Source organism: Poromitra crassiceps (assembly GCF_964638095.1).
Source record: "Poromitra crassiceps genome assembly, chromosome: 8".
Classification (NCBI taxonomy): Eukaryota; Metazoa; Chordata; class Actinopteri; order Beryciformes; family Melamphaidae; genus Poromitra; species Poromitra crassiceps.
Window position 1 is genome coordinate 6,939,926 of NC_139629.1, and position 27,042 is coordinate 6,966,967.

Genomic DNA, 27,042 nt, shown 5'->3' on the forward strand with positions numbered 1-27,042 from the left:
GAGGGCCTTCACTCGGTGTGTTTTGAGTCACAGTGTCAACGATAGTGATAGCAATTTGATTAATCAGTCAACCCAATTATTATCTGTCCATGTTAACTGCAATGTCAACGCAATAATATTGAGTTGAACAAGTGATACATCTATGATCTATGATATCACTTGCTCATCATAGAGCTAGAAAGGTCTGGGCAGATGTACTGCGTGTTAATCTGTTAGCTTAGCTGGTTGGGAACAACAAACCATCCTATTCTTGCGGAGTCATGCCATCACTGACTAAGTATCTCCATTTAGTCTCTTACCTACGTGGCAACGGAACCAATTGTTTTCTAAAGTGTTCGTGGGTTCAGATCGACAACAGTTGGCAGTGTTTGTTTATTTTGTGGCCGTCTTTCTGCACCTGTTGTGTTCTAGTCTTCCTGTCGATCAGTCACATTTTCCAGTGACTAAGCATCTTCTAGCCCCCCCACCCCACATGTCCTTGGCATTGGGAAGCCGTTCTCTCTAACTGCCATCATTGAAATTCTGTGACATCTCCTAACAACTGATGCGAAAATGTCAACGTACACGTTATCTCCTCCCAGCAGGTTTATTTTATCGCAATGTTCACAACAAAGGTGAATCTTCTATGTACAGTTTTCCCTGATCTTCAGTCTGCAGTCACCTTACCAATGAAGAGCAAGAAGCAGCAATCCAGAGCATCACAGAACGGAGAGCCATTACGAGGGCGAGAGACCTTCAGCTGCTGCTGTCAATCTGGCTCCTGGAGCTTCCTGCTCTTGGCAAGAGGGGTGAGAGTAGAGACATGACATACCAGCAAGAGAGAGGGGGGGGGGGGGGGGGGGGGCACATCATTTAAATAGGGGACATTTAAAAAAAGGTGCATTTCTCATGCTACTGTGAATATACTGTAATTCAGCTCAGTGTTCTCAAATCGACTGGAATTGCCCTTCCACTTTACAGTATCATGGTGGCCATTGGACCCTAACTGTGTGGGACGGGGTTATCTTGAAATAGTTTTTGATGTATTTTTAAATCACAGAGTACTTTTTATACCCACGGATCAGACAGGTTGTGGTGTTGGAGACGGCAGCAGTCTACTATTATTATATGGTGCTTTAAAAGTCTGCAGTAGATTTAGGCTTTTGTTATTTCTTGTTATTGTTTATCAACCCCCTACCTGGTCTGCCGAGTTATTAAATAGAACTCCTTTATTTAATAGCAGGAAGCAAATGTATATAGGACTCAAATGCAGGCAGAGCTTTACCTTACTTGGTCGGGACGTCCATACGGGCAAGATTGGCTGTGTCTGCCGGTGGCAAGACGGCTTAGGGTATGTGTCCTGGTCACTGCACTAGCGCCGCCTCTGGTGGGTCGGGGCGCCTGTTGGAGTGGAGGAGAACTGGTGGGAATAGCGTGATCCTCGCATGTGCTACGTCCTGCCAGTGAAGCTCCCCGCTGTCGGGTGAAAAGAAGCGGTTGGCATGGCGCATGTGTTGGAGGAAGCATGGTGCTAGTCTACGGCTCTCCCCAGATCGGCAGAGGAGGTGCAGCAGCGACTGGGGCAGCAAAGGGAAATTGGCCAAGTACAATTGGGGAGAAAATGTAAAAATCAGAAGAAGAAAAATGAATCCAGAGCCAACATATCAGTGTTATTCATACTATGTTTAGAGGATCAGTTAGCATACCAGGTAAGATAGGACAAGACCAACGCTTGACACAAATTAGTTCATTGCTGTGATGTTAAAAGCTTTAAAAGTGTAGTTAAGTCTAAAACATATAGTGTGTCAAGTGTTCTCAATATCAAATGCTCTTAGATTCAGATTCAGATTCATTTATTAAGGACTGCACAACAAAACCGGCAGAATTTGCTTTCGGTACAGCATATTATAGCACATTAGCTACTGTGTCAGCAGAAAAAAAACATGGACAGTACAGATATCAAACAATACACAGACAGTACAGGTATCATATAAAGGGATCATGTCTATGTTCCCCGGGTTCTATGTTCCCCGTTTTTCACTAACCTCTCCCAGCCCCCACGCCAAACCTAACCTCCCCCCATGCCTAAACCTAACCTCCCCCCGACCCTAACCCAAAACCTAACCTCTCCCACCCCCACGCCTAAACCTAAGGTCGGCATTGCGGGCGGTCGGCATAGCGGGTGGACACCATTTGGGAAAAGCGGGGAACATAGGACCCGGGGAACATAGGGATGACCCCCATATAAAGACAAATACAGGACATTCAACATGAACAGAAATGTTCAATGAATCCTCATTCATGATCAAAAGTCAAGAGTAGCCCAAGGTGACTCGTTCATTTACAGATAACCCAAACTGGTAGGGCATTTGTGATTTATCTGGATGTTTCTGGATGCAGTCACCTCTGATTTACCCTGAGCAGCTGTTTATTTGTGCCTCATATTTCTGGGGCCAACTGTTTGGTTCATCCATGAATCCCACAGTAGCTCATTTGATGTTGACCTGATTTCAGGCAGCACCGAGCACGATCATCTAACAGATGACCTCAACAGAGCTGGCATACAGCGCTGCCAGGCGATCAACTAGCCTCACAGATACATTCTCAGATCCCCTCTCCCATGGCCCTCTCCCATGGCTCTCTCTGAGACATTTTCCTACAAGCAAAGCAGCATTTGTTATCGTCATAACCATCACAAACCCACCCGCACTCGGTGGCTGTGTCTGGAGAGTTGGGGTTTACTCTTGTCTTCTCGAGACCCCCCCACTACCCTCGCCCCACTGCCTTCCTTATAACTGTACCGCTGATGCATTCGCCTCAACAGGTGCTCTTTTCTGAAGGGATCACTTAGGTATATTTAGAGTTTGAAACCTGAGAACACTGGCCTCTGATTGGCTGTGCGGGCCACATGATAACCCGGGTAGAAACCGCAGCTGTGTGCTAGCCCCGGTGTTTCTCAGGAGGGAAGTTGGGGAGGCTTTGGCGGCTTGGGAGACCCTTAAACTCTAAAGTAACTGGTAAGCAAAGAAAATGGAAAAACAAAATCTTCATGTTTTCTCTACTCTGCATGGCCTTCCATTTGCCTGGACTTCTATCTTCTCCATCCTTTGCTGCCATCGGGATGGGATGCTGGGGGGGACAGCTGTCTGAGGAGTACAAAGGTTCTGCTGAACATGTTTAAAGGAGTACGCAAACAACCCAGAACTGCAAGCTTCCAACAAGACCACACCAGACCTACATGTACCATTGGATGCTTCTGAACTCTGCACCAGTCTGGCCATTTTGTCTACCATCAAAAACCTCAGCACCAGTCTGGTCGTTTTGTCCATCTTCCTAAAAATCTTCCATCTATCTCTTTATGTGTAACATTTTATTGGGGGGAAAAAAAACATTTTTCATGTGAAGAGAGGGGAATCAAATGCTAAAAAGGGTAGTTAGTATGTCATCCTAAATTTAACCTGCAGCCTCAGAAGGCATTGCATCTCCGTTAGCTAAACAAAGCCAACCAATCAGGCCATGGCATTAGCTTACATGACAAATAGCTGGAGCACTGTGGGGCAGCTGTCGCCAAGCTTCAGCCAGGAAGAGCAGTACTTTGAGTGCTGTTGGGGCAAGGGGGGGTAGGGGTGGCTGTCAAGCATTGAGAGCCAGAGAGGCCTGCTGTTAGGTTGTTGGTGTCACACCTACCTAATCAGCCCCTCCTCTACCTGAGACCTATTTGAACTTAAATCTGTAACACAGTTTGACACATTTCTGTTATTTCATCTAGGATTGAGACAAATCACAAACTTGGAATATCTGTTTGGGACCCTAGTGGATGACTTCCTTACTGTAAGGCGGCTGAAAATACGACAGGAGTCAGTCATTTCTCTGGTATGGCGTCCACATCTGTATGTTGATGTTTTATATTTGTAATTGACTGTTTATAAAGTCTATTGATTTAGTATTAGTATTTGGTACAGGAAGTTGGGTTGAACAGGGAATGGTTGGCAGCATCCTAAAATATCTCTGGTACAGTTGTCCTTCAGTCTCGAGCCCAAACCCCACTATGTGCTCTTTGGAAACTTGATTCAATGTCACTGACAGGAAATTTAAGATAACACAGTAACCAATAATACAACCTACGCCCCTGTATGTCATTAATAATATATATGTTATATACATTGATGGAAACATGCTTTTCAGTTCAGCTCATGAAGTGGAAACACGTTCATTGGAAGTATCTCACATGTGTGAATGCCAATAATGAATGCCTGATACTGTCATCTTGTGTTTGTTTAATGCAGAACCTCTGAAACTGTCACAAAATGGCAGATGTTGATGAGATTGAGGAGTATGAGGAGGAGGAGGAGGAGGAGGAGGTTGTGGATGAGGTAAGTAAATATCTTCTCACTGTGTGTAAAACACATTGTTTATATTCAGGTTCTAGCAGGTTTAGAAGCTGAGAAATGGGCTGCAAACAGTATGAATGGATTAGGCCCACCTTGAACACATTGTTGATAATTTAATAACGTACATTCCTATAATAATCCAATCATTTTTCCTCAGTTTAGGACTAAATTAGTCTGACTAATGCTTTATTCATTTTGTGGATTGCAACCATACACATATGATTGAAAACTCAGATATTATTCCAAATTGGATTCTGCAGGCTGAGGATATCCTCTGGAAGTGCAGGTTCAGTAGCAGGCCCTATGAATAGTCAAGTTAGTCACTATACCTCCCCAGTCAGCAGTTCAGGGAACCAGGCATCCCTGTGTGTTGGATCCTGTTTCAGAGGGACACCTCCCGATGTGTTTTAAAGCCCGGATAAGCCCTTAACAGCCAACTGTTAACGTCTATTTGACTGGGACATTTAGGGTGTCCTTCACAAGTAGAGCTACCTTTACCTGAGGCCTTGGCAAGTTGGCCACACAACTTGATTCCGAATCTAGTGATGTAATCATCACACAACTGCCAAAGGTGCAAGATAGAGTCCAAGTAATCTATTGCCACAGATCCCAGCAGAGAACATGAGATTCCACAATTCATCTCCCACAATATAACTGTCATTTTCTGTTATCACTACTAGCATAATTGCCATTGATGAACATAGCCTACTGTGTAATGGTAGAATGGCATTCAAATTAGGATTGTATTCTCCATGGCACATAGAGCAAATAGATTACATGAGAACTTGGGGAGCTGCCAGTTTCTGGAAATCACCATATACAGTAGATTGGCCATCATGATTATTTTCACACCAATTCTAGCTTCTATTCTTCAATTCTATTCTTCTTAGCTGCCCAAATTATTTGAACAACTCTGATGATCATGTAACCCTAATTGTGGTGCATTATCGCTGCTGTGTTGTGTTGTCAACAAATCCAGAACCCAACTCAGCTCCCCAAGGCTCAAGAATATTGTTATGCTAGATTTACCGTAGCATCCATCTTTAGAGTCCATTGTGTCCAATTGATTGTGTTGTTAAAGGTCTCCGTCTCAGTGTCCAATGGAAGAGTGAAAGCAGAAGGCTAGCAGCTTAATCTATTATTTCCTGGTGAAATAGGATTAAAGTCAGCCTTGTATTTGTCCATACTTTATATTGCTGATATCTTATAGGGGAGTCTGAATGCTTGTTTTACACTGGATGAATTGAAAAAGTTCCAAACAATCGGCTGTTTTCATTTGGCTCCCATATAACGTATCAACTGATTTACCGTCTTTAGTGCAAAGGTGTAAATCATTTGCGAGGGAGGACGAAACAATATCCACAAGTCAATACATTCTGATTTCACTACTACTTTCATCTACACTCTGGAGAACAATTGCATTGTTTTTGTCTAAACAGTAAGATGGCTTCTTATTTGATCTAGAGAATGGGGAGAAACATAATAGCTGTTCATGTTATTGACAGAAATACATAAGAGTATATTGCCTGCACAAGCATTCAGTAAATTCTTCTCCGTTTCAAGATTGGGGTTGTTATTTAGTAGGCCTTTAAAAAAAATTTAATTTAATATTTCTTATTGATATTCTTATTCCATTCTTATTTAAATTAACATCATGGTTGTACAGTATACACTATATTTCCTTAATGTCAACCTCCAAATGGCCATCTCCTCACCCCATTAAGGGAAAGACTGCAGAGCACTCTGGCCGGCATTCAGACAAATTTAGAAGTGGACATCTACGGCAGACTGAGAGAGAGAGAGAGAGAGAGAGAGAGAGATAGAGAGAGAGAGAGAGAGAGATAGAGAGAGAGAGAGAGAGAGAGAGAGAGAGAGAGAGAGAGAGAGAGAGAGAGAGAGAGGTAAAGAGACAGGGATGTGAGACGAGCCGTGGTGCTCTAAATCACACAGACTCCTCTCGCCCGGACTGTTAACGTCACAGTGTTAGAATGTGCTTAGGAGAGGTACATGCATGGAAAAACGACCTGTTGGGAGGGGTCGGGGAGGGTGGGAGGGAGGGAGAGAGAGAGAGAGAGAGAGAGAGAGAGAGAGAGAGAGAGAGAGAGAGAGAGAGAGAGAGAGAGAGAGAGAGAGAGAAACAGAGAAAGAGAGCAGGCTGAGCAGCCATTATAAATCAAGTTGTGTGGTATTTGGTACTACTGTAAACTCAGTAGAATCCCACTAACATCCTCTCTGCACCTGGCTCTTCCTTGTTTTGAGTCATAGTAATAGCAGCCTATATGGGCAGGGTGAGCATTCATGTACACGTATGGTTCTCTCCTGTCTGATAGATTCCAATAGGAGCCTCTTACAAATGTTGATCAAACTGATTGAGATGTTTTCTTCTCTCAGCTCTGGTGATTATTAGGCTACTAGATTGCAGGTCTTTGCTCTGCGAGCAATTTGCAGGACTACAGGACAGTTTTCTAGAATGATTCAGGCCACCTACTGTAGTTCATGGTGTTGAACATTGCCCAGTTAATTTAGCTCTTTCCAATCGTATGTGTCGGAGAATGTCCCGCTGTGATGTGTTCTCAGTGGAGGTTAGATACATGCTGTTCATGGAATAGTTCACTTTGGTGTGAATGCTATTGGTTACTGTACTCTGAGTTGCTTGGTTGGAAAAGAAAGGTTTGCCCATTTAGAGGTGTGTGTGTGTGTGTGTGTGTGTGTGTGTGTGTGTGTGTGTGTGTGTGTGTGTGTGTGTGTGTGTGTGTGTGTGTGTGTGTGTGTGTGTGTGTGTGTGTGTGTGTGTGTGTGTGTGTGTGTGTGTGTGTGTGTGTGAACAACAGACATGGCTTGATTCGACAGCTGTTTCAACTGTTTTGTTGATCTGTGTACTGCCATGTGTGGTAGCTAGTGATTGCAGGGACAATGGGCTGTATAATAACAGCTAATAAGAATAGCAATGAAATCATGTGAGTGCTTGGTGTTCAGATCAGAGGTTTGGGCCAGTCAGGTTCACACATAGCGCTGGGCTATTATCGGCTCCTCTTCCCCCTCTAGAATACAGGCTTAATTAGACTGCAGCTGTAATTACAGCATATTCACCCCTAGAGGACTTTTTTTTGGTCACTTAGAATTACTATCTGAGTGGAAATGACTGAGAAGGTTTTATTACAGATTACAGGGTTCCCACGGGTCTTTAAAATCCCTGAAAGTTTGTAAATTTGAGAGAGAGAAATGCAAGGCCTTGACAGTTTTTTGAAAATAGACATAAATAGACAAGGGTCGTTGAAAGTGCTTGAATTTATATATTTTCTACAAGAATAGCAACAGAAAAAATTATGTAACGTGTAACTCTTTTTAATGTTGTCTGTGAGCTTCTGTAAAGCTGCTAGTTCTCAGTATTTCTCCGTCTTGTAACAGTAATTGACTTTGATCCGTCCAAACTAGGCCGTGTTGTTGGGTCCTTGAATTTGAGGGAAGAATTAGGCCTGGAAAGTCATTGAAAAGTCATTGAATTTGATGTAAAAAAGGTGTGAGAACCTTGAGATTAATATAGGAATCCCAAATGACGATGATGTTGTTGTCGAATTGTTTGAAGGAATGCATTTGACAGAACAGCTATTAATGTTATAGAGCACACTAATGTCAGACTTGTTCAGGTGTTAGACATAATGGAAGGATCAGTGGTTGTAATTGTACTTGAGTACCAGAGCTGGAGAAAAATCAACCTCAATCAAATACAATGTACTGTTTCTCCCATAACTTGTTCTGGCAATTTTGAAACCCTATATTTGTAATACAGTATGTTGTGCAGACATCTACATCGACCACTACCTCTCAGTACTTGCAGCAGGTAAAGCACCACCTCTCGAGGGGCAGTCATTCAAAAAGTATAGGCTCCTCAAATGTCTAGCCAATGTTGCATCCCCCACCTTGTCTGCATGCATTTGTATTACTCCACTGTATGGCTATTTCACTGTAAGCCATAATGTATGTACTGTATGTGGCCTAGGCAGGTATTTATGTCAATCAAGCTTTGTAGCTAGGAATTCTCAGAATGTAATGGGAACTGTGCTCATGCATGAACACATGGTTATTTATCAGTGTTTTTTCAACAATTCACAACTGAAATGCAATCAATCCGTTCTTTTTGCGGCGTGTGGGTAGTGTAGATCAGAGGTTCTCAAATGTTTTTCAGCCAAGGACCCCTTACAAGATAGAAAATATACCGGGGGCCCCCTCATTCTGATTTGTGATTTTGGGCTAAGCTTAATTGTTTCCACGGTAACGTGCTTGACTTTTAATTTGATAGGTTTGTTATTAGAATGTAATCCATGAACCATTTTAGATTTAAAGCATAAACTATTTTCGTTGAACTATGAAGATTTTGCAAAAAAAAAAAAATTTTTTATTTTTTATTACATTACATTTACATTACGTCATTTAGCAGACGCTTTTGTTTTGTTCAAAGCGACTTACAATATCACATTTTGTCAACAGTACAGAAAACCACTATGCAACACAATCAATGACAGCCAAGATATTTTGATAGACTAGCACCATGTAGGAAGTAGTTTGAGAAGGAATAAGTAACATGTAGCATTTTATTTTTTAATTAAAAAAAAAAAAAAAAAAATTTACTTGAAAACTTTTCGCGGACCCCCTGGCAAAGTGCCACGGACCCCTGGGGGTCTGCGGACCCCCATTTGAGAACCACTGGTGTAGATGTACAAGCACTCACCTACCACCCGAGGAGACCGGGGGTTCGACTCCTGGCAGCGGGCACCTCTGGCTTGGCCAGACGTTCCTAGTCTACACAGACACAATTGGTCATGTCTGCGGGTGGGAAGCTGGTGGTAGGGTATGATGAGTCCTGGTCACGTGTGCTAGTCTACAGCTTTTTCCAGATTGGCAGAGGGGGTGGAGCAATGACCGGGACAGCAGGGTTTAATTGGCCAAGTACAATTAGGGCAAAAAAAAAAAATTTAAACAATTTTGTTTTTAGTGTGACCTTCCAAACAAAATGTCTGCTATTTGGACAATGAATATAGTTCCCGAGTGGATTTTCTACCCAACAGATTAAATAGCCTCATTTGTAAGTGTTGCTGAGGCTGATAATGCATGCAGCTCAATGCACCCATGGCTATTGTAGGTGTTATGCTCAGCTGCATCCCTTTCCTCACTTTGCTTTTACAGTGTACCTGTTCTAAGGTTCTGCCTGAATAAAACAAGTTACCTGCTACCAGCCCCACTTAATCTTAGTTCATAGACATGCTAAAATTCATACCCTTTCCATGTAGAATCAATTAGTGCTTTATTCATACCCACGTAACACATTATAAACCTTAACCCATATTTTGATTGGCCATTGCCAGGAGTTATTGAAGGTGAGTAATATACAGTAGTTGTACGGCAGACGCGCACAAATTCAGATTGGTTTAGATTCCACTGTAAAATATGAGTATTCTTATCCCATTGAAATGATCAGAGCAAGATTTAATCAACAAACTAGCATTACAGTCACAGAGTATACCTTAAATCGGGGTTTCTCAGCTGGTGGGTCGGGACCCAAACGTGGGTGGTGGGGCCGTTTTGACGCCCGTGGGGAAGATATCCAAATATCGCCAACTGTTGTTGTCTCGACTTTTTTGAGTGAAAGAATTCAGATTCTTGAAACTTGATGAGCATCACCACTTTAACTTGTTTAAAAAAAACACATAGCGCTGTAATTCAAGATAATTGGGTTTTTAGCCCTAGTTGCATTTTTTCCCCGCTTTTGTTTGTTTGTTTATTTCATGTGTTTAACAGTGCATGAAGGCATTGTGTATTACTGCATTATTTTTGTGAAATAAATTTGAGTGGGAGAAAAAGAATCTGAAATTTGGGTTGCCACTTTATGACTGAGGCTAGACCAGTTGAGATCCACTGCCTTAAAGAATCTGTTTGTCAAGTGTGTCCGTCTGTTCTTTATATGTCTTTGGTGATATGTCTGTTGTGATTGGATGTACTTCCTGGCTAAGTTTCCTGTACTCAAGGAACTTGGACCATTGTGTTACGAGGATCATTAACTGCATTTCCCCATGTCCCTCTCCAGGCTGGCTTGCCCACCAGGAGAGTCAGGAAGAAGGTCAAGGTGGATACCTCCAAGTTCATGACTCCCTACCTGGCACACAGCCAGAAGATGATGGAGCAGTATAGCCACGTAAGCAACAATCTCAAGCTTCTTGTCAAAGTCAATACTTGACTCTTGTCCCTGTTTCTTCTGCTTTAAACATCTATATGGTTGTGTCAGTTTACTAGTAAAAACAACACTATTACAGATCAACGCTTTCATTTGAATACTTTTGTTTTATATTTTCAGTCACTGAGGTTTTGCAGTGTCCTGTCATGTCATATCATGGCTATTTTATAACTCTTTCCCCTCATTGTTGTACCTGACAGAATAAGTACCGTGGTGCCTACGATAAGTCCAGGAGCAATCCCCCTGCCATCGTCACTGATAGCCCTGAGATGATCCGCATCAGGAAGGCTCAGGAGCAGCTCAGTGAGGTACTGCTGAGGAGGACTGTGGTGTCCTTGATCCCAAATCAAGTATCCCAAAGGTTAGGGATGAGGACTTGTGAGCTGGAAGGTCGCTGGTTTGAATCCAGTACCAGCTGAAAAATACTTGAAATCTTAGTGGGGAAAGTGAATAGTTAACACTCTTCCCTTTACCCACTGTTACTCCAGTGAAGCTACTCAGTGACCAACAATAGAATAATGTGTGACAATGAATGCTGAACGTCATCCACAGCAAATCCAAAATGAGATCAAATCTGATGAATAAATAAAAAAAAAAAGATCCCAAAAGTCATTTGATCATGCTTTTAGTCAAGAACATTGAGAAATGACTCTTCCTATCACTCATCAGGTGAAGTACCGCATGTTGGGCAATAAGGTCCGGACGACCAGCTTGTATGGCGGCGATGCCAAAGAGATCGCCCACGTCAAGCATGTCTCCGAGTTGATCAGCAAGGTGGGTTTCTCTGACATTTAAAAAGCGTAGCTGCTTTCAATCACAGTCATTTCTCCAAAGAAAACCATTGAAGAGCCCTGTAATTCACTACTGCACACGTCTACTCTAGGTTCTGTACAGACAGAAGTGGGATGAGACTAAGGACCGGTACCTGTTGCCTCCGGATGCTCCTGAACTCCTCCTGGCTGTGAAGAATGCTGCGAACATCAGCAAGGTAAACCCAATTCAGACAGCCCTCTGTTTTTTAGATCAAAAGAGAATTACTGCTGCGATTATATGAGAATAACATCTGATTCCATGACTTGCCATGAGGAATAATGCTTAAACGAACATAATATGAAGATTTGAATCTCGGTGAATAACACATGATTTTACTCTGTGTCCAGAATCGGTACATAGAGGACTGGGAGGACGAGAAGACCAGGTTCTACCCGTACAGCGACAGCCCCGAGCTGCGCAGGGTGGCCAAGGCTCAGGAGGTCCTCAGTGATGTGAGTAGACCAACAACATCCCCCTAACTACAGTAAATGGAACCACTTAACATGCAATCTCAGCACTCTTCTGGAACTGTGTATGATTAAAATACTTATACGATTGAAACATACAGTAGTACAGTATATTGACATTGATTTCCTATAAAGACGATCTGTGTTCTATCAGTGAGTGACATTTCTTGAAGCGTAGTGAGATGGAACAATTTGATCTGACTTATGATTTAGTGTTTTGAAAATTAGGTTAGCTGAAAAACCTGACCGTTTTTGTGACTTCAAGCCATATGGCAACTTTCCTTGAGGGCTGGGAGTCAGTGTGCCGTTTCACTTTTTAATTCACTTGAGCATTTCATTTCTCACATTGACTTTTGCTGGCAGATTGCCATTCAGCATCAATCACACGGGCGCCTTTTCTCCTCCCTCCATTTTATTTTTTGCTTTCAGAGCCCTTTTCTTTGTGCTGAGTCGGAGGTATCATATGTAACCATTTCCACGCACTTTGCCACTTTTAGCAGACAATTAAAATCGTCACTCTTTTCGAACACAAAACGCATTCAACATTTTCTGCTTATGTGGGGAATTTACCAATCCAATTAGATACAATCACGGTGACGCATGGCGATGTTTCTTTGTCACTGATTGTGTGCACTAAGGTCAGGTATTGATCTTGAAGGATTTAGCATCTCAGTCAATTTGTCGCCCCCTGCTGTGCCCCTGCAGATTCACTACAAGAAGGGTCATGATCAGCGCAAGGCCAAGTACACCTCCCTGGCTGATCCTCCTGAGGTGGAGCTGGCCAAGAAGGTCTTCACTCAGCGCAGCGATGTAAGTGGGACTATCTCACACTGACTCTCACATGCATACGCTCCATACGCGTAACACCAGTATACTAGAGCAGCGGTTGTCAAAGTGGGGCCCGGGGACCCCCAGTGGTCATTGAGGGGGTTCCCAGCAAAAAGGGGAATAATTTATTTTCACTACGATTCCATCCATAAGTAACACAATTACAGAATGTATGACTATTTTGGGTCATGGATTTCATCCACTTTCGGCAATAAAACATCTAAAAGCAAAAATCTTATCAGATGGGGGACCCTGGGACAAACTCTTCTCAAATAGGGGTCCATGGTCTAATTTGTGTCAGTTCAGGGGCCCCTTGGCGTGAAAAGGTTTGAGAACCACTGTACTAGAGGATATACTGTATATAGCACACTGTGTGCATAATGGAGAGACAGACTGAGAGACAGACACAAGACGGAAGAGTTAGAAAGAAAAAGTGAAGACATTTTGTGATAGCTGATCATGACTATCATGAAGACTAGCACCTAGTAATGTCTGTCTGACATATGCTGATGTCCCCAACTCAGAGTCCCTGCTGAACAAAGGGGAAACAAAATACCACGCTTCCTGAATCTTGCTTCCAGGGTTGACGTAATGTTTACTGGGAGCAATATTCAGTGCATGGGTATTCTTATGTCCTCTGGTTACCAGATATAAAGTTCTAGTTTGAATATGTTGTTTTCTATGTCTATTTAGCAGCCAGCAGCCCAGGGAGACTACTAGGGATAACTGGCCACCTGCTGTCCAGCATTAGTGTTGAAAGCCACTCTGGGCTGGTAGTGAGAGGCTAAGGCCAACAATAGCAGGAAATGACAGAGATTCCAGTCATTCACAATCACAAATGTGTTTCATCGGGAAAGATAACTAATATTAGCATCGTCCATCTTTTCTCTTCATGTTTACTCTACAGTAAGATCATCTTTCTCCTCTAATGTGCTTGTTATGATGTTGATGGTTCCCCACAGCTTAAGTACAGGGAGGACTACAATGAGAATGTGAAGGGCCAATGGTGCGAGACCCCCTACTTTGACGTGGCCACCGCCAGGATGGCAATGGAGAACCTCAGTTCTGTAAGAACTTGCAAAAGGACAGATTTGGCACAATAGTATTATTTTGTCATATTTCTTCTGCGTCTGTGTTCAACTATTGCTCTCTTTCCTTTTCAGAGAAAATACACCCAAGAGTATGAGCGTACGAAAGACCAAATTTATTTCATGCAAACAGACACTCCTGTTTACGATTCGAACAAGAAGGCTAGGCGTGCTGTTAGCTCGGTGAGTCCAAAGGAGAGATCCCTTCCCTGCCCCCACCAACACACGCACGCACGCACACACACACACACACACACACACACACACACACACACACACACACACACACACACACACACACACACACACACACACACACACACACACAAAGGTATCACAGTGTTTTTATAGGTCCTATCTTATGTGGAAGACATGATGGAGAGTTGACCTGCATCTCAGAACAGAGTGTGAGTCAAACACATTTAGTCCAGTGTGACGCACGGTGCTTACTATATGGTGCTCACTGCTCACACACACATTCAGCTTTTAGCTCATGGCCACCCACGCATCCACACGGAATGCAGACATGCGTCATCCTAGGAAAACGTCTACGCTATAGGTACACTTGTTGTTTCCGCCATGACTAACGACATCAATATTACAGTATTATGGTATATGAGTCAGTGTATGTGTCAGTCTACGATGTCTTATCAAAACACTTCCTCAACACACTGTCTCCTTGTCATGCTCACTGTATTCTCCATGTTTCTATCTTTAGGTCCAATACAAGAAAGAATACGAGAAGGTGAAAGCGAAGGCTGACTACAACACTCTCCCTGCCACCGAGAATCCTCTGCTCAGACAGCTCAGATACGCCGGCACCATCCTCAGTGATGTAGGTGTCTGAAAAACGACGTGTGGAAAGGAGCTATTGGCCAGTGGAGCCGTATCACGGCAGTACAGTGTTTTATAAATAACTAAGAAACGACCCACATTGTAGAGAAAATGAATGACCATTTGTTACTAGAGATGGACACAGAAGTAGTAGTCTTGACTGCGAGACTGAAAGTACTATAATACAGTATATGGCATTATCCATGCTTCCTGTATAGACGGAAGATTTCGCTTGCATGATTTTTGAGAGTTTCTCTTTCTGGACTGTTAATTGATAATGAGCTGTTTGCAAAAAGCATCGGTGGTGTTGTGGGCAACTGGATTTTTCCTATTAGTGCTGCAAAGTAAACCAACTGGTGGCAGTCCCTCGCAGTGTCTGTATAACCCTGGCCTGTATACAGTGAGTTGATGGCCAAGGAAGATGACAATGAACTCATTACCAGCCTCACTGGCATGTTGTCAACAATTAGCAGTTTTCAGTAGTCAGTTTTCAGGTTTAAGCCACTTAATGTACCATACTTGTACATGTCTGTATTTAGTTTCTAAACATCTACTTTCGACTTGAGTATTAAATTCTTGATTTGTTTGCTTTTTCATCTTCTTTTCATTATTTACATCAGATTTTTCTATCCGTTCATTATTTGTTTTCTCCCTCCTTTGCAGAAAGTGTACAAGGCCAGCTATGAGAAAGGCAGGGGACGCAGCATCAACTACTGCGATACGCCCAAGTTTCAGATGGATTCAGTCCTTAAAAAGTTCTCTGAGGTGAGTATACTCTGAGATTTTATTTTTCATTATGATAAGCTTAAACACTATTAAGTCTTTTCTTTTATATACATACATTTTGAACATGGTTTCCTCCCCCCCCCCAGAACAATTACAAAGAAAAGTATGAAAATGAGGTGAAGGGCCACTATATTGGCAGCTATGAGGATATCTATATGCTTCACTGCAAGAAAATCGAGGAATTTAAGAATGAGGTAAGTCACTTTGCTTTGCCATTTTTTTTTGGTTATATTGTGAGAATTCATTGATAATCCAGTAATTCCTTCACAAATTGTATCCTCTACTTTGTCTTGCAGCAAAGTTATAAAGAAGACTCTCAAGACATTAATTCAAGATGCTTCTTCCCTCAAACATTAACGCCTGAGTATGAAAACGATAAGAAGCTTCATCAGTGTAAAGATGTGAGTAGTCTTGGTTAATAGGTTTTGTATGGTTACTTCCTGGCAGTAAATTAGATTCAAAATACTTATTCTGTTTTGGTACAAATAAATCACAGATTTTTCCCCATGCTATGCTTTGCAGAAAGTATACCGGACACATCCGGACAAAGTGAAATTTACGCAAGTCACAGATTCGCCAGTTCTGGTTCAAGCCGCCATCAACGCCAAGCAACTAAGTGATGTACGTACAGTGTCTAAATGCGTGGACCAGCTCCTAATACTAATAACAAATGCATTTGAATTGAAAAAGGTGTATCTTATAAGCCCACATGGGATGGGCACTCAAATATTGTGCAATATAATCAAATCTATACAATAATGTCTTGAATTTCTTTGATGTTAATAGAACTCAAGTTAAGTTGAATTTCGAAAGATTGCTGTGAACTGTGAACACAATAATTTTTATACAATGTCAATTTACTGACTGAAATAGCTGTAGCGGGCAGCTAATGCCCTGGATCAGATTGTTTTGGAGACATGCTAGCCACAGACTTCCTTAAAATGTGCCCATTCATTCATCCACATAGCCCAGCTGTCTTTCTGTGGACACCATGGAAACTAGAGAGCCATCTCTCTGTAGTATAAATAGCAGCAAGCATTCAGTTAGGCCCAAAATAAACCCTGTGATCAGAGAGGGGTTGGCTGGGCAGGGAAGTGACAGTTATGAGACATAACTCTTAGATAAAGAGCCTAGTTAATCCTCCACTGCCCTCCAGTGACAGAAAATAAAATGACCTAAATAAATCTTAAACCTGTGGCAGAGATTCTCATTTCTCGAAACGACAGTCGTTCTACAATTGAGCCCCAACGACCAATACACTATGAATTGATCATATTGAGGTATTAAAAGAGTATTGTTGATCAATTCTAATTTGTCCATCTTGTCCTTTTTGCAGCTGAACTACAAGGCAAAGTACGAGCAGACAAAGACAGTGTCTCACCTGCCCCCAGACTTTCCCTTCTTCATCCAGTCCAGAGTTAACGCGTATAACCTTAGTGATGTAAGTAATTTCTTTTAAATTGAAATGATTTACTATCCGCTTCAATTTTCCATCATTTTTCAAGTTCTAAATGGGATGATTCTCTGCTTCCAGAACTGTTACAAGTACGACTGGGAGAAACTTAAAGCCAAGCAGTTTGAGGTCAAGGGTGATGCCATATCGATCCTTGCTGCCCGTGCTCATACCAACATTGCCAGTGATGTAAGTATGCTATAATATATATCAATATTGATGGAAATGAGAATTTCTCACTTTAATTTTATGCTCTATAGAGGTGTGTCTTTATAAATGTAATACTTGACATCCTATTGCTCCTCCTCGCAGGTTAAATATAAGAAGGAGTTCGAGAAGAACAAAGGACACATGGTCGGAGCCCTCAGCATTCGTGACGACCCCAAGATTTTGCACTCGGTTCACGTGGCCAAAATGCAGAGTAATGTAAGACATTAGCTTGTCTTAGGTTTCATTACTGAGTGAAAGAGAAAAGACATTTCCCTTCTTGATATTCATTTATTTAGAGTTCATAGGACACAGTACAACAGCCTCATAATGCTATCTCCACAGCGCGAGTATAAAAAGAACTATGAGAAGATGAAGACAAAGTACCACGCCCCGCTGGACATGATGTCAGTCACCCTGGCCAAGAAGTCCCAGGCCATTACAAGCATGACGGGCTACAGGCACATCAGCAGCCGCTACCTCCTTCCTTACGATGCTCTCGCGCTGGACCTGGCCAAGAAAGCCAACATGATCCAGAGTGATGTAAGTATGGCCATCTTATTACCATCTTGGACTTACTGCTGATCATCTGTTTTTCTGGTGGTGCTGGGCATTCAATTCTGAAACTAGAAGTAGGAAAGAAGTGGCGAAAAGAGAAACTCCTCTCTGCCAGGTGAAAAGAAGCAGCCTGGGCGATGGCACATGTGTCAGAGGAAGCAGGTGCTAGTCTACGGCTCTCCCCAGAGGAAAATCAAGGAGGGGGTGAGGGGGGAGAAGAAGTGGAGAAAAGAAAGCAATGTACCACCACAATAGGACAATTAAACTCTTATTATGAGATGGGTTATGTACATAGTGACACCATTTTGATTGCCCCCCCCCCCCTTCTCTTTTTGGATCACAGAATGAGTACAAGTCTGACTACAACAACTTCACCAAGGGTACCCCATGGGTCACCTATGGCTCCATGGATGTGGAAAGAGCCAAGATAGGTGGCCAGATCCTCAATGAGGTATGTACTCAGCAGCATCCCTTCAGTTTTCTCACATACACGCGTTCCTCCTCTCAACAGTAGATATGTTTGAGAGTCAACAGGATAATCCTCACAATGGGTCTCATGTCTGTGTCCTTGTTTCCTACAGCGAAAGTACAGACAACACCCAGACACCATCCCCTTCACAGCTATCGACGACCACCCCACCATGATGCAAGCTAAAGTCAACCAGCTTCAAAGGAGCGATGTGAGTCTACTGTTGCTCTGCTTTTACTGTTAATTACTCAGACTTTTAACAGAGAATGATACAATTGTGCTTGCTTTTGTTAGATCCCTGTTGAGATGACTTAATTTGATTAGAAACGTTCCATCTCTATCTTCTTCCGTCGTAGCTGTTCTACAAGAGAGGTCTGGAGGCGATACATCAGAAGTACTCTCTGCCTCCTGATATCCCCGAGTTCCTCCAGGCCAAGTGCAATGCCTACAACATCAGTAAAGTAGGTCCAGGAGATATACTGGGAGATTAGATGAATTGTGCCGTGGGAAATGATGCATGGGTTAACTTGAGTTGTTAATTCATTTCATGTTAATATAACTTTAACTTTTCATTTCAGAACTACTACAAGTATGCCTGGGAGGAGGAGATTGCTAAAGGTTATGACTCGAAGCCTGATGCGATCCCCATTATTGCTGCAAAGGCTGCCAGAAAAGCTATCAGTGATGTAAGTATTCTTTGACAGACTAAACACAAATCGTGCTCCATCCGCATCTTAGCATCTCTACTTTGACCAAATATTGACATGGACAGTACAGTATGCACTTCTTGTTCCATCGTATAATCATTCAATGTGTTTGAATGCTAGAGAATGACATACAGTATATCTCCTATGACTTCTAGGTCCAGTACAAGAAAGAGTATGAAAAGGCCAGAGGCCACCATATTGGATTCCGCAACGTCAAGGATGATCCCCTGCTTGTTCACTACATGCAAGTGGCCAAGTTGCAGAGTGACAAGAACTACAAGAAGGACTACCACAAGTCCAAGCTGAAGTTTCACTCTCCAGTGGACATGATGAGCCTGGTTCACGCCAAGCAGGCCTCATCTGTGCAGACCTACACTGGCTACAAGCAACACCACCATCAGTACAGCCTCCTGCCCGACGCTATGAACGTGCAACTCGCTCGCAAAATGAACTTTGATGCCAGTGATGTGAGTCTGAATTTGTAATTTCATGGACTTTTTTTCCACATGTCTTTTATTATTTATATCTGGATTTTTTTTTTGCTGTTATTTTATTCTTGATTTTATATGTATTTTTTTTAACTGTATTTTATTATTCTCGAATTTATTATTGCATTGCTGATGATTGATAATGTAGGGCAAATATGTCTTAGGTTTTATTGTCTGGTTTTATTATGGTCTGATACTTTTGCATTTCTCAATTGGTGTGTCTTTTCCTGACTCTGTTTTGCAGGTCAACTATAAACTGGATTATGAGTGCTCAGTCAAGGGACTTGGCTGGGTCCCCATTGGCTCCCTGGACGTGGAGAAAGCCAAGGCGGCCGCAGCAGCTCTGGATGAGAGGAAGTACAGGCAGCACCCTGCCACCCTGAAGTTCACCAGCAAGACTGACTCCATGAACATGGAGCTGGCCAAGGCCAACTCCAAGATCCTTGATGCGGTGAGAAGTGGGGAAAATACTGTGATATGGGTCTCTTGATTTCAGCCTCTGAAATTCCATTTCTGAATTGGTAATGAACCAAGGCTTGTTTTGATGGTGCTTTTTTGCAGAAAGCATACAAAGCCAGCGGGGAGAAGTTTGTGCATACTTACCATCTGCCTGCTGATGTACCTGAACTGCTGCAAGCGAAATACAACGCTGTCAACATGAGTCAGGTTAGTAGTGGATTGCTGTTCAGTACTTTCCAGCCAACACTTTTTATGCAGATAAAGCTCTATTATGGAAATTGCGAAGGTTAGAGCATGATACATTTATTGAGAGTTACAAGTGCATTGAAACATCAATGGATGCAAAACAATGTCTTAAACCTTTCATTATTTGTCCTCAGAGTCACTACAAGCACGAGTGGCTGCAACATATTGCCAAGGGATACGACATGAAGCCTGACGCTATTTCTGTCCTACATGCCAAGCAAGGCAGACACATCGCCAGCGATGTAAGTACAGGATGCAATCGCACGACTGTTTTCTACGTGGTTTAAAGCATACAGCGAGGTCTCAATACATTTCTTTTTCTTTCAGATCCAGTACAAGAAAGCTTACGAGAAGGCCAGAGGCCACCATATTGGCATCCGCAACATCAAGGATGATCCCCTGCTGGTTCACTACATGCAAGTGGCCAAGATGCAGAGTGACAAGAACTACAAGAAGGACTACCACAAGTCCAAGCTGAAGTATCACAGCCCAGTGGACATGATGAGCCTGACTCACGCCAAGCAGGCCTCTGCTGCTCAGACCTTTGCTGGCTACAGAAATATCAGTCACAACTACTTCCTTCTCCCTGACGACATGCACGTGCAGCTGGCTCGCAACATGATGGAGATTCAGAGTGATGTATGTTTTCAGTCTTCAGTTGATGTGTAATTTAACCCTGTTATCCTCAGTCATGTGCAAGTATAAGTAATTGCAGGATGCAAATATGAGCATTGATAACAGAAAACCTACGAAAGTTGAAGCAAGCACCTATTGCTTTTTGCATATCCACAGAATGCTTACAAGTCAGAATACACCAACTTGTATAGGGGTACAGGGTGGGTCCCTATTGGTTCCCTGGAAGTCGAGAAGGCCAAAGCTGCCGCAGCAGCCCTAGCTGACCAAGGCTACCGCCAGCACCCCAGCACCTTCAAGTTCACCAGCAAGACTGACTCCATGAACATGGTTCTGGCTATGACCAACACCAAGCAGATAGACAATGTAAGAGTTTCCTGTTTATAGAAGATGCATTGCTTCTATGTCTTTTGGTTAAGATGAGGTGCAATATTTCTTGTCAAGCCAAAACTTCACAAGAAACATACAAAATCCATTGTGTTTACTGTGTTTTTCTCTCTCTCTCTCTCTCTCTCTCTCTCTAGACTGCATATAAATCTTCTGGTGAGAAGTTTGTGCATACTTACAATCTGCCAGCAGACGCTCCTGAGTTCCTCCAGGCTAAATTCAATGCCCAGACCATGAGCAAGGTTAGAGCATGATACATTTATTGAGAGTGCATCTAAACATCATTGTATGCAAAACAATGTCTTAAACCTTTCATTATTTGTCCTCAGAGTCACTACAAGCACGAGTGGCTGCAACATATTGCCAAGGGATACGACATGAAGCCTGATGCTATTTCTGTCCTACATGCCAAGCAAGGCAGACACATCGCCAGCGATGTAAGTACAGGAGGCAATCGCACGACTGTTTTCTACGTGGTTTGAAACATACAGCGAGGTCTCAATACATGTATTGCCTTTTTCTTTTTCTTTCAGATCCAGTACAAGAAAGCTTACGAGAAGGCCAGAGGCCACCATATTGGCATCCGCAACATCAAGGATGATCCCCTGCTGGTTCACTACATGCAAGTGGCCAAGATGCAGAGTGACAAGAACTACAAGAAGGACTACCACAAGTCCAAGCTGAAGTATCACACCCCAGTGGACATGATGAGTGTGGTCCATGCCAAGCAGTCGTCTGCTGCTCAGACTAACATTGGTTACAGGAACATCAGCTCTCACTACACCGTGCTGCCTGATGCCATGAACCTGCAACTGGCTCGGAATATGCAGATAATCGCTAGTGATGTAAGTATGAAGCATTATTGTGGTTGACTCAATCATCTTTAAAGAGAGAGAGAGAAAAATCATCTTTAAAATCAGTAGGTTTTGTTTCTCAAATTTTGATGACAACATTTTAAGTACGTTTTCACTGTTTACCGTTTTTCACTATTTTCACTGTTTACGACTAGTGTTTACATCGTAATGGAATAGCTTTTCTGTTGATGATCTCCTTCAGAACCAGTACAAGAGTGATTATCAAACCTATGGGAAAGGATTAGGATGGGTTCCCATTGGGTCACTAGATGTTGAGAAAGCGAAAACGGCTGGCCAGGTCTTCAGTGAGAAACTGTACCGCCAACACCCTAGCAACTTCAAGTTCCACAAGCTGATGGACTCCATGGACGTGGCACTGGCCACTGCCAACAACCAGATCATGAACAAGGTGCAACATGCTTAAATATACTGTACAGTGCAGAGACAAAAAAGTTCATAGTCTTCTAGTGTAGTTAGTTAGTGTTCTTAGCGACCTTGTTCTTAAGCATCATCGTTCATTTGTTTTTCTTGTATCTTCCTTTGCAGCAAGCATACACTGCAGCTTGGGAAAAGGACAAACTGACTGTCCATGTCATGCCAGATTCTCCTGAGATTGTCCTGGCCAAGGCCAATGCCATCAACATGAGCAATGTAAGGCTGTGATTGATTATAGTGTCAATAATGGAATGTATGTGGTATGTGTATGACTGTTGTCTATTATGGCTGCGCTATTTCTGTATAGGGAATATAAAGACAACTTATTTCACTCTCATCTCTCTTCTGTATCTTTCACAGAAACTGTACAAAGCTGGTGTCGTGGAGATGGCTAATAAGGGCTATCACCTCAAAGGAGATGCCGTCGCAATTTTGGCTGCCAAGTCTGGCACCACTATCGCCAGTAATGTAAGTTGGGAGTAACTTGCTCTACCAAATCAGTAATTACCGTTCATCAACTACTGTACCTCCCATGATATACAACAATGGTGTGTGTCTGTGAATCACAAAGTATTTCTCTACTGTTACAGTACAAGTACAAATTGGATTACGAGAAGGCCAGAGGCCACCATGTTGGATTCCGCAACATCAAGGATGATCCCCTGCTGGTTCACTACATGCAAGTGGCCAAGTTGCAGAGTGACAAGAACTACAAGAAGGACTACCACAAGTCCAAGCTGAAGTATCACTCCCCAGTGGACATGATGAGTGTGGTCCATGCCAAGCAGTCATCTGCTGCTCAGACTAACATTGGTTACAGGCACATCAGCTCTCACTACACCGTGCTGCCTGATGCCATGAACCTGCAACTGGCTCGCAATATGCAGATAATCGCCAGTGATGTAAGTATGAAGCATTATTGTGGTTGACTTGAAAAAAATCATCTTTAAATTCAGTAGGTTTTGTTTCTCAAATGTTGACAAAATTTTAAGTAAATTTCAACTATTTTCATTGTTTACGACTAGTGTTTACATCATAATGGAATAGCTTTTCTGTTGATGATCTCCTTCAGAACCAGTACAAGAGTGATTATCAAACCTATGGGAAAGGATTAGGATGGGTTCCCATTGGGTCACTGGATGTTGAGAAAGCCAAAACGGCTGGCCAGGTCTTCAGTGAGAAACTGTACCGCCAACACCCTAGCAACTTCAAGTTCCACAAGCTGATGGACTCCATGGACGTGGCACTGGCCACTGCCAACAACCAGATCATGAACAAGGTGCAACATGCTTAAATATACTGTACAGTGCAGGGGGGAAAAAAAGTTCAAAAAAGAAAAGAAAAAGTTCTTCGTCTTCTAGTGTAGTTAGTTAGTGTTCTTAGCGACCTTGTTCTTAAGCATCATCGTTCATTTGTTTTTCTTGTATCTTCCTTTGCAGCAAGCATACACTGCAGCTTGGGAAAAGGACAAACTGACTGTCCATGTCATGCCAGATTCTCCTGAGATTGTCCTGGCCAAGGCCAATGCCATCAACATGAGCAATGTGAGGCTTTATGACATTAATAAATGTACTGTTAGTAATAGTCAATATGTAGTTTGCATGCCTACTAACTAGAATAGTTTTGCTATTTCTGTCATTTCAGGAATGCAAACACATTGCATTTTATTTCACTCTCATCTCTCTTCTGTATCTTTCACAGAAACTGTACAAAGCTGGTGTCGTGGAGATGGCTAATAAGGGCTATCACCTCAAAGGAGATGCCGTCGCAATTGTGGCTGCCAAGTCTGGCACCACTATCGCCAGTAATGTAAGTTGGGATCAACTTGCGCTACCAAAGCATTATTTATTATTCACCCACTACAGCTCATGCTACATAACAGTACAGCATAATGTGGATAACAAAGTACATTATTTACTCTTATAGTACAAGTATAAGCTGAATTACGAGAAGGCCAGAGGCCACCATATTGGATTCCGCAACATCAAGGATGATCCCCTGCTGGTTCACTACATGCAAGTGGCCAAGCTGCAGAGTGACAAGAACTACAAGAAGGACTACCAAAAGTCCAAGCTGAAGTATCACACCCCAGTGGACATGATGAGTGTGGTCCATGCCAAGCAGTCGTCTGCTGCTCAGACTAACATTGGTTACAAGCAGCACAACCCCCGCTACACTGTGCTGCCTGATGCCATGAACCTGCAGCTGGCTCGCCACATGCAGACCATCATCAGTGATGTAAGTACTATGAAGCATTATTGTGGTTGAATTAATCATCTTTAAATTCGTTAGATTTTGTTTCTCAAATGCTGATGACAAAGTAAAGTTAAACTATTTTCACAGTTTATGACTAGTGTTTACATTGTAAAGGAATAGCTTTTCTGTTGATGATCTCCTTCAGAACCAGTACAAGAGTGATTATCAAACCTATGGGAAAGGATTAGGATGGGTTCCCATTGGGTCACTGGATGTTGAGAAAGCGAAAACGGCTGGCCAGGTCTTCAGTGAGAAACTGTACCGTCAACACCCTAGCAACTTCAAGTTCCACAAGCTGATGGACTCCATGGACCTGGCACTGGCCACTGCCAACAACCAGATCATGGATAAGGTGCTGCATATGATTCACTATGGGAATAATATAAATATCTGTACTGTGTATGTCAGAGAAACCAAAGCACCAACAAATACATTTTGCTTCTAGCAATCCTATTTGAAAGCCTGGGAGAAAGACAAGACCTCCATCCACATCATGCCTGATGCCATGGATATTGTTCTGGCCAGAGGAAACAAGATAACTACCAGTGAGGTATAGTTCAGTACCTTAATTTCTCAATACAAACCTGAAAGATCAAACAAATTTGGAAGATATATCACCTCAATAATTTGACAAACAGTATGTCTATATTACTTTCAGTTGATATACTAGTATGCTTGTCAGAAAGCAGACATGCTTTCCCTTATAAAAATGTGTATTACTCTCTCCTCCTCAGAAACTATACAAGCTGGACAATGAGCTGTCCAAGAAGAAGGGCCATCATGTTCGCGCTGATGCCATTGCAATCCGGGCTGCCAAGGCCAGCACTGTCATTGCTAGTGATGTAAGTTTTTCATTGGTTGTTGCCATACTGTAATATTTAAAATTGTCCTGCTTACCACAGAGTTTGATCATCAAAAACATCTCACTTGCTTTTTCAGTACAAGTATAAGGCAGGATTCCGTAAGCAAACTGGCCACCACATCGGTGCCCGTTGCATCCAGGACGACCCTCTGCTCATGCTGGCTCTGAACGGAGCCAAGATTAACAGTGATGCCCTTTACAAGAAGGACTTCAACAAGTCCAAGACCAAGTTCCATCTGCCAGTGGACATGATGGCCTTTGTACTGGCCAAGAAGAACCAGATCCAGGTCAACCACGCCAACTATATCACCCGCCTGCACAACTGGACCTGCCTGCCAGACTCCACCGATGTTGTCCAGGCCAGACACGTTTATGACATACTGAGTGATGTGAGTGTGTCTTCCTTGAATTTATTTTGTACCGCTATATGGTATTTGTTTCTATATGTTTCTTTAATACATTTTAAACCATTAAAATTTGTTCAACTCTTCTTCTATCCAGAATCTTTACAAGGCTGATTTCAAGATGATGCAGGGCATTGGATGGGTGCCTCTTGGTTCATTGGATGTTGAGAAGGTGAAGAAGTCTGGAGAGATCCTGAGCGACCAGCTGTATCGTCGCCATCCAAGCAACTACAAGTTCCACAGCACAACTCAAGACATGCCTATGGTGCTGGCTAAAGCAAACGCTGACATTGCAAACAAGGTATTTCTTTGGAACATATTGCTCCAACGTTTTGGTCAGTTTTATATTGTTGCCTTAAAAATGTTTCATTTTGATACTGTTTTTGGATGGCCAATGCTCAGATTGGTAACAATGTAATCAATTTCTTGCCTAGAAAATGACCTCATACTTAGTCATGTGAAGATTAGAATTATATTATTTAAGGCACTGAGAAAATTTGACTTAAGGCTCCATTATTTGCCCTATATTGTATGGATATGAAAAAAGGTTATTTGTTTTCTTGTGCTAATGACTGAAATGACCTGCCATTGCAGAAAGCATATAATGAAGCCTGGGAAAAAGACAAGACTTCAATCCACATCATGCCTGATGCCATGGATGTTGTTCTGGCCAGAGCCAACATGGCCAACTACAGTGTGGTGAGTGTTTCTCACACATTAAAAGCATGTGATCATACCTCTTGTAACTTAACTCTTATCATTGCTTGGAGATGAGTATATTTTGTGTCATATTACACCACTGTTTTTCAGCAGTTACCCAAATACATTCTCTATTTTCTTCTTAAACACAGAGCAAGTACAAGCAGGCAAATGAAGACTCCAAGAAGAAGGGCTACGATCTGCGCAATGATGCCATTTCTATCAAAGCAGCCAGGGCTTCCAGGGACATTGCCAGCGATGTAAAAATAATAATAATTTTCACATAGGCTACTAAAATGAATACAAATGTAACTATTTCTGTGTTGAATTGTTAAAAAGTGTTAAACTTATGAAATATTTGTTTAAATTTGTATTTGCAGTTTGTCTTGAAATATGTTATTTATGCTGTAGTGCACTATTACACTGTAATAATAAATATAAACTGCCTAATCTAACTACATAATTATATTCAAATGTATTATGCAAAATTTGAATATAATATTGCTTGTT

The 27,042-nt window shown here is 42.3% G+C and overlaps 1 protein-coding gene across 1 annotated transcript in view; it reads left to right on the forward strand.

The window, feature by feature from the left end:
• Positions 1-4,286: 4,286 nt before the first annotated feature.
• neb (nebulin) overlaps positions 4,287-27,042 on the forward strand; it is a gene marked incomplete at its 5' end in the record, with an annotated part of 75,026 nt that continues 52,270 nt past the window's right edge. The window contains 46 exons of the mRNA XM_083642259.1: positions 4,287-4,352; positions 10,453-10,560; positions 10,800-10,907; positions 11,269-11,373; positions 11,483-11,587; positions 11,760-11,864; positions 12,585-12,689; positions 13,670-13,774; positions 13,871-13,978; positions 14,514-14,630; positions 15,293-15,394; positions 15,502-15,609; positions 15,712-15,816; positions 15,938-16,036; positions 16,752-16,856; positions 16,950-17,057; positions 17,181-17,294; positions 17,421-17,618; positions 17,977-18,084; positions 18,215-18,313; positions 18,459-18,563; positions 18,681-18,788; positions 18,965-19,276; positions 19,542-19,748; positions 19,859-19,963; positions 20,137-20,244; positions 20,330-20,641; positions 20,795-21,001; positions 21,160-21,264; positions 21,352-21,459; positions 21,556-21,867; positions 22,079-22,285; positions 22,423-22,527; positions 22,672-22,779; positions 22,902-23,213; positions 23,384-23,590; positions 23,751-23,855; positions 24,013-24,120; positions 24,238-24,549; positions 24,713-24,919; positions 25,013-25,117; positions 25,302-25,409; positions 25,507-25,818; positions 25,931-26,134; positions 26,428-26,532; positions 26,685-26,792. Of these exons, the coding sequence (XP_083498385.1) occupies positions 4,287-4,352; positions 10,453-10,560; positions 10,800-10,907; positions 11,269-11,373; positions 11,483-11,587; positions 11,760-11,864; positions 12,585-12,689; positions 13,670-13,774; positions 13,871-13,978; positions 14,514-14,630; positions 15,293-15,394; positions 15,502-15,609; positions 15,712-15,816; positions 15,938-16,036; positions 16,752-16,856; positions 16,950-17,057; positions 17,181-17,294; positions 17,421-17,618; positions 17,977-18,084; positions 18,215-18,313; positions 18,459-18,563; positions 18,681-18,788; positions 18,965-19,276; positions 19,542-19,748; positions 19,859-19,963; positions 20,137-20,244; positions 20,330-20,641; positions 20,795-21,001; positions 21,160-21,264; positions 21,352-21,459; positions 21,556-21,867; positions 22,079-22,285; positions 22,423-22,527; positions 22,672-22,779; positions 22,902-23,213; positions 23,384-23,590; positions 23,751-23,855; positions 24,013-24,120; positions 24,238-24,549; positions 24,713-24,919; positions 25,013-25,117; positions 25,302-25,409; positions 25,507-25,818; positions 25,931-26,134; positions 26,428-26,532; positions 26,685-26,792 (6,780 nt within the window). The remainder of the gene's footprint in view (positions 4,353-10,452; positions 10,561-10,799; positions 10,908-11,268; positions 11,374-11,482; positions 11,588-11,759; positions 11,865-12,584; positions 12,690-13,669; positions 13,775-13,870; positions 13,979-14,513; positions 14,631-15,292; positions 15,395-15,501; positions 15,610-15,711; positions 15,817-15,937; positions 16,037-16,751; positions 16,857-16,949; positions 17,058-17,180; positions 17,295-17,420; positions 17,619-17,976; positions 18,085-18,214; positions 18,314-18,458; positions 18,564-18,680; positions 18,789-18,964; positions 19,277-19,541; positions 19,749-19,858; positions 19,964-20,136; positions 20,245-20,329; positions 20,642-20,794; positions 21,002-21,159; positions 21,265-21,351; positions 21,460-21,555; positions 21,868-22,078; positions 22,286-22,422; positions 22,528-22,671; positions 22,780-22,901; positions 23,214-23,383; positions 23,591-23,750; positions 23,856-24,012; positions 24,121-24,237; positions 24,550-24,712; positions 24,920-25,012; positions 25,118-25,301; positions 25,410-25,506; positions 25,819-25,930; positions 26,135-26,427; positions 26,533-26,684; positions 26,793-27,042) is intronic.